The sequence below is a fragment of the Portunus trituberculatus genome, chromosome 13 (genome assembly GCF_017591435.1).
Source record: "Portunus trituberculatus isolate SZX2019 chromosome 13, ASM1759143v1, whole genome shotgun sequence".
In the NCBI taxonomy this organism is placed as follows: Eukaryota; Metazoa; Arthropoda; class Malacostraca; order Decapoda; family Portunidae; genus Portunus; species Portunus trituberculatus.
The window spans coordinates 3,309,281-3,316,780 of record NC_059267.1 but is presented as its reverse complement, the minus strand read 5'-3'; the positions used below and the strand labels follow the sequence as shown (position 1 = coordinate 3,316,780).

At 38.7% G+C, this 7,500-nt stretch overlaps 1 protein-coding gene across 50 annotated transcripts in view; it reads right to left on the bottom strand.

Moving 5' to 3' along the window:
* Positions 1–7,500, bottom strand: part of LOC123503122 (muscle calcium channel subunit alpha-1-like) — a 230,015-nt gene that overhangs the window by 104,976 nt on the left and 117,539 nt on the right. For 45 of the 50 annotated variants that reach the window (XM_045252615.1, XM_045252618.1, XM_045252580.1 and 42 more), the window contains one exon: positions 4,642–4,835. In XM_045252615.1, coding sequence (XP_045108550.1) covers positions 4,642–4,743 — 102 coding nt within the window. In that variant the 5' untranslated portion in view covers positions 4,744–4,835. The remainder of the gene's footprint in view (positions 1–4,641; positions 4,836–7,500) is intronic. The other 5 variants (XM_045252588.1, XM_045252607.1, XM_045252614.1 and 2 more) reach the window with 1 other exon arrangement.

Genomic DNA, 7,500 nt, shown 5'->3' with positions numbered 1-7,500 from the left:
TAGTTTTTGTCATAGTGTTGCTGTCGTTGGTAAAATTGTAGTGATGGTCGGAGTAGTAGTAGTAGTAGTAGTAGTAGTAGTAGTAGTAGTAGTAGTAGTAGTAGTAGTAGTAGTAGTAGTAGTAGTAGTAGTAGTAGTAGTAGTAGTAGTAGTCATACCACGCCAACCATTACGCAATATCTCAACTACAACAATTTATCAAGAACCATTAAAAATTTCTTTATGTATAAAAAAAGAAAATTCTACTACAATATTCATATCTCAAAAAAGTATATAGTCCACACACAAAAAAATCACTATCTTACAATGTGTTCAATAATATCAGTTCTCAAAAGCAGTACAAAAGTATATGCTGGTTTCTAAGAACTACAAATACCTTTATAAATTGTAACTACAACATCAAGACACGAATTCATAGCAGAGTCTACAACATAATATTTCACTACAACGTACGGTCACTACAGCTACACAACTACAGCGCAAAGAAAGTAAATAAACCAGAATAATTTTTCTCTGAGGCAAGCATAGCAAGCAAAAAGTAGCGTGGCAGTAATGGTAATGATGAGAGCAATAGTTGATCATAACAATAAATAAATAATAATAATGGTAATAACAGTAATTATCTACAGAAATAAGACACAGTAAGAGGGTTCATGTGTCGTCTATGTACAAATGAAGAGAGACCTCGATGCTATTTTGTTTCATATTGTCGCATTCAATTCCTTTTTTTTTTTCTATTATCATCAGTATTATCTATTTGCTGATTTGCTTACTGATTACTTAAAATTTCTGGCTACTTGTCTTTAACAACTTTTTACAATTCGTTCGTATTTGTTAATAATCTGTTTACATTATGTACATAAATCACTGTAATGTTTTTAATGATTTTTCTTACTATTCAAGCGTATTTTGTCTTTTCTAAGCCTCCCAGTTTTTCTCCTCTTTTCTCATTTTTTTTCTCCGATAAAGAAATCTAAAAGTAAAACATGCTTCCTCTCTCGCATCCCCGGCAATGACGCGGTAACGGTGAGACATTTACACATTTGGGCCAATCAGGAATCACCGCCGTGTAATCTTAAGCGGCACTTCGGCGTCCGTTCCCCCAATCAGAGCTCGTCGCTGTTCTGAAACTCAATCAAATTCTCTCGCTCTATTTTCATTGGCTGACTGGCGAATGTGCGGACAGCAGTTCACTACTCAAGGACACCCAATTACACACTCCGGGACAGGTGTAACAATTCTCGTATATACTAAATCTATCCTGAATGCCAGTGTAGAGATAAAAAGAAGTCATTGAAAGCATATATAATAATTTGTCCTTTTTTAATGCATATCCCGAGGTATTTATAAGAATGGGGGATGATAAAATGAATATGAACAAGAAAAAACAATGGCACTTTTTCTGATAACTCGGTTTTTCTCGAATGCGCCAAAAAAAAAGATAAAATAATAAGGTAAATAAATAGAATAAAAACAATCTCGAATGCAAATCAAGAAAATGATTTGTTTTGAATACGTAAAGAGAGAAAGAGAAAATTAAAAGAGAAAGAGCAAAGAAAGTGTTTGTTGATGTTATATTGGATGTGTGTGTGTGTGTGTGTGTGTGTGTGTGTGTGTGTGTGTGTGTGTGTGTGTGTGTGTGTGTGTGTGTGTGTGTGTGTGTGTGTGTGTGTGTGTGTGTGTGTGTGTGTGTGTGTGTGTGTTACATATGTATACACATGCCAGGTAAAGAAAAAAAGAAAATGGAAAGAAAGGTACGTGGGAATTTTGTGAAAGAGAAAATTCGATACGCTTTGAACACAAATTCTCTCTCTCTCTCTCTCTCTCTCTCTCTCTCTCTCTCTCTCTCTCTCTCTCTCTCTCTCTCTCTCTCTCTCTATCTATCTATCTATCTATCTATCTATCTATCTACTATCCACGTAATAATGAGAAAAAATAGAGAATAGATAAGATAAAATAGAGAAATAATAATAATGATAATAATAACAATAACAATAACTTCGACGTGCGTAACGATTCTCTGATTAAAACATACACGAATAAATAGATGAATAAATAAATAAACAAATAAATAAATAAGTAACTGGGAGGAGAAATCTTAAAATACCTCGACGAACGACCATTGTGAAGTTATAGTGAGATGAAGCAAATAGATAGAAAAGTAAGTAGTCATGCGTACATTATATAAAGTGCTTTTTTTTTTATGTAAGAGGGAACACCAGCCAAGGGTAAAATATAAACTAATACGATAATAAAAGGCCCATTGAGATGCTGGTCCCTGAAGAAGTTAAATAGAAATATAGCTACTCTGAAGGTGACAAGGATGGTATGGGAGCCTTTTTCCGTCCATTCTATAAAGTGCACACGAAAGGAAAGTAAACTGGGACATTGAAGTCACTCCGCGTGTGTATGTACGTATGTATGCATGAGCGAATCTATATGCAATATTAAGAAATAGAAGCCGCAGGATACGCAAAATTATGAAAATAAAATAAAAAGTTGAGAGATTACCGGTGATTTCAACGCGAGATGTAGAGAAAATGGGACACGGAGAGTGGAAAAACAGACTAAAGAAAATATATAGCTAATAAAAAACGGAGGAGGCCCGGGAATAATTTCAAGGACAAATATAAGATGAAAAAAAAAAGCATATAAAATGAATTCTGCATGAACTTCAGACACTGCGAGACGAGAGAGAAAAAATGGGAGGGTATTTTTTATTGCTGGGGTGGGAGGGGAGAAGGGGACCATTTAAATGACAAAAATGGAAAAAGAAAACGGATGTAGAAAATGAGAAAATGGGATCTGCATTAACTCCAAACACGGCGAGAGTACATTAAAAATAACTTGAGACATGGCACAGTGGGAGGGTGGGGCGGTTGGTGGGGGCGTTTGGGGGAGGAGGGTGACTATACTGCATTACCTCCAGTGACAGAAGTGACAAAAATAATGAAAATAGGAGAGGCAGAGGAAACCCACCTTGAAGTGAGTGTCTGGTGTGACCGTCGTGCTAAAACCAAACATTGACGTACTTTTCTCTATTGCGTCACTACACAAAGCTAAATATTGTGTGCAGGATAGAAAAAAAAGGAATATTTCGGCCACATGACACAAATTATAGTTAAAAAAAAAAGGATCAAAATGGAATAATAAAAAAAAAAAAAACCTGAGACAAGTGCAGTTAAAAGTGACAGATTAAATTATTCTTGTTCTTTTCTCTTTAATTCTTGTTGATTTATAGCTTTAATTTTTGCTTTTTTTTTATAGTTGCTTTTCTTTTTCACTTTTTTTTTGGTAAAGTAATTATTTTTCGCCATTAATCCAATATTGTTAAAAGGAAAAATCACAAATATTTCTTCCTAGTGGAGAAATCGGGCGGTGGACCTTGTGTGTGTGTGTGTGTGTGTGTGTGTGTGTGTGTGTGTGTGTGTGTGTGTGTGTCTCTCTCTCTCTCTCTCTCTCTCTCTCTCTCTCTCTCTCTCTCAACACACCACACACCTACAAACACACACACACACACACACACACACACACACACACACACACACACACACACACACACACATTGCAAGGTACAGTTGCCCGTTTCTTTAATGCATAAACAGAAAGAAATCTAAAAATAATGAGAAAAAGCAAAAGTGATGATAATTTTTTGACATCAACAGAGAGACGGAAAAAATAAGGGATCAGGTCTATTAGTAATACCGATCAAAACACTGAAAACTTTCCCTCGCACCATCGATCACGCGCTGCTCTACTAAGCAAGCGTTTCAATTGGCTGATGCACATGACGTCATCAAGCCTGACCTTCCCTGGTTGGTCCAGATGAAGGTTGACTGAAAGTGTCTTACAGAGAGAGAAGTTGTCTTACTCGTGATAAATGCTCAGTTATCATTGTTTATTATTATCATTATTATTATTATTATTATTATTATTATTATTATTATTATTAACTGTGTATAACAACATTATATAAAACACACATACACAGATGTAAAAAGAAATTCTTCACAAAAATGTTGATTATGAAAAGAAATAAGCTGTTTTTAGATTGAATAATAGTAATAGTAATAATAATAATAATAACAGTCGTAATAATGACAATAATAATAGTAGTAATAATAATAACAAAAATGAAGATGATGATGATAAGAAAATAATAATAGTAATAATAATAATTGATAATAATAATAATAATAATAATAATATGTAAGATATACCAACTGCGATTATTATTCTAACTAGTAGCGTTATCATCATTATCATTATTATTATCGTCATCATTATTACCATCATCATCGTCATCATCATCATCATCATCATCACTGTTGTCGGTATTTCTATAAATACAATGACTTTTATAGAACAATTAATCATTTTTCGCCTTAAATGCAAAGAAATGATCCCTTATTGTTCCTCTTTAGGCTATGGGGGAGGAGAGAGAGAGAGAGAGAGAGAGAGAGAGAGAGAGAGAGAGAGAGAGAGAGAGAGAAGACGAAAAATAGCAAAAAAGAAGTACGAGAAAAGGAAGAAATCAATGAAAAGAAGAGAGAGAGAGAGAGAGAGAGAGAGAGAGAGAGAGAGAGAGAGAGAGAGAGAGCGGGTGAGGGTGATGGGTGAGGGCGACACATAGCATCATGCCTCGTGCGTAGGAGCCTCGGCAGTGGGGGGCCCAGCGGGGGCGGGCACGGCGGGAGGCTGAGGGGGAGCGGCGGGGGCACCATCTACCTGGCCCTGCGTCATGGAGGTGGCACCGCTTAACGCAGCCTGCCACGCCGACGAGAGCGGTCTGTCACCCCCCGCAGCGGACCCAAGGGACGCCCCGACCTCGCCACCTGCGGGAGAAAAAGATCAGGGTTACTGGTGGTGGTGGTGGTAGTAGTGGTGGTGGTGGTGGTGGTAGAAGTGGTGGTGGTGGTAGAAGTGGTGGTGGTGGTGGTGGCACCTTATAAAAAAAAAAAAAAATGTACATTATGATTTTTACAGCAAAGAATGTGATTTTTGTGGTGACAGAGAGAGAGAGAGAGAGAGAGAGAGAGAGAGAGAGAGAGAGAGAGAGAGAGAGAGCGCTATCCATCTGTCTATTCATTCATCAATACATCTATCCATTCATACGGCCAGTCAGTCAGATAAACAGACAAACGAGCAGATAAACAGACACCCAGGTACTATTAGAAAGCGAAATTAAGAGAAGAAGAGAAGGAGAAGGAGGAGGAGGAGGAGGAAAATGGGGAAGATGTGGTAGGGAAGGGGGGATGGTGGTGATCTAGATTATACAACTGAAAGAGCGGAGGGAGAGCAGAGGAGGAAGAGAAGAGAAGTAGGAGGAGGAGGAGGAGGAGGAGGAGGAGGAGGAGGAGGAGGAGGAGGAGGAGGAGGAGGGAGAGAGGGACAGGCAGAAAGTGAAGGCAGGTAAGGGTGATTTTTCAATATTTGAAGAGAGAGAGAGAGAGAGAGAGAGAGAGAGAGAGAGAGAAAGAGAGAGAGAGAAAGGTGGATGAAACACAATCTAACAAAGTATCTAAAGTGAAGCACCGTTGCGTTTTCTTAATTATTATCGTTAATACTGAAGTAGTTGTTAGTAGTAGTAGTAGTAGTAGTAGTAGTAGTAGTAGTAGTAGTAGTAGTTGTAAAGTTAAAGTACAAGTAGTAGATAATGTATGGTAAAAAGGACTATTCATGAAGGTAAAGGTCAAGATATTCGGTTTACCTTGCTACTTATGGTATTGTTCATGTTCATCACCAGTCCTGCTACACTACGTACTTTCTACTTTTCATTCACCGCCTTCGTAATAACTCACCGTTTTCTTTCTATTCATCTTTCGCATTCATCTTTATCTGCCCACTTTTTCCTTCGGGCTACATTAAACGTGACACTCGTTTTTCAAAGTTTGCTGAGCGGTATTCGAGTCATGGGGCGAGCTGGCTAGTCAATGAGCCTTCCCTCTGATACCAGCCTGAAAGCACGTGTGTGTGTGTGTGTGTGTGTGTGTGTGTGTGTGTGTGTGTGTGTGTGTTTACCCTTGGAGTTATGAGTTGAGGGAGGGAGACAAAATGAGTTATTTTTAGAGCGATTACATGGAAGTTATCTCTCTCTCTCTCTCTCTCTCTCTCTCTCTCTCTCTCTCTCTCTCTCTCTCTCTCTCTCGCCACACTGTTTACCCAGCGGAACCAGCAACAATTAAACACTAAATGGCAATATATATAGACAGTCGTTGGAAAAAAAAATAACACATGGGAAGGGGATGTTAGCAGGGTGATGGAGAGGCAGTCATAAATCCCTCCGATAGATGGCGCGGCTCGAGTGTAAACAAGGAATATGGCTTTCCAACGGCTCACAAAATATTTAGTGGGAGTTAGATTGCTTGTTTTTGACACTAATCGCCATCCGAATGTGTATAGAGTAGAGAGAGAGAGAGAGAGAGAGAGAGAGAGAGAGAGAGAGAGAGAGAGAGAGAGAGAGAGCAACCATTACAAAGATTGGAGGGGGTGAGGGAAAGTATTGACATGATGCAGCTTAAAGTTAAGGTAGATATGCCTCACCACATTCCCCTCCCCCTCTCTTCCCCTCCCCTCCTCTCTCTCTCTCTCTCTCTCTCTCTCTCTCTCTCTCTCTCTCTCTCTCTCTCTCTACGCACAATAGAACAAATATATGAGCAGAAAGAGAGAGAGAAAGAGAAAGATATGGAGAGAGAAAGAGAGTACTGGAACCCTCCCAAGAGACGTTTCCAAGCAAAACACACACACACACACCATGCTCTATCACACTACCATCACTACTAAGAACAATAAAGTGTGTTCTTTGTACATCTTTGGGGTAAAATATTGGTTACTTCACTGCTGTTCTGTTCAGATTAGTGCGTGGAAGGTTGTGAGTAACGAGTCTGTGTGTATGGAGTGTGAGTTCGCCTCGAGTGTGAGTAAATGTGGTGAATTATGAGGCAGTTAGTGATGTGGTGGTTGTAAGGTGAAGCAGTATATAGTTGTGTTATTTTCGTTACTTCTACTACTATTACTACTACTACTACTACTACTACTACTACTACTACTACTACTACTACTACTACTACTACTACTACTACTGCTACTACTGCTACTATTATCATTACTACTACTACTACTACTACTACTACTACTACTACTACTACTACTACTACTGCTACTACTACTTCTACTACTATTATCATTACTATTACTACTACTACTACTACTACTACTACTACTACGACGACGACGACGACTACTACTACTACTACTACTACTACTACTGTGTGTGTGTTTGTAGAGAGAGAGAGAGAGAGAGAGAGAGAGAGAGATGCTCAGCGTTACGTGTTGTCATGGTAACGGCCTGCAGTGATGCCAGACCCTCACTCACCTTCCCTGGCAGTGTTAGCAGAACCACCACACCTCGTAATAACCTAATAGTCTTACATTGGCCCCAAAATGTAATTAATGCCAGGCTCCATTACTAACTATAGAGTGAAATAAAGAGGTGGGCCG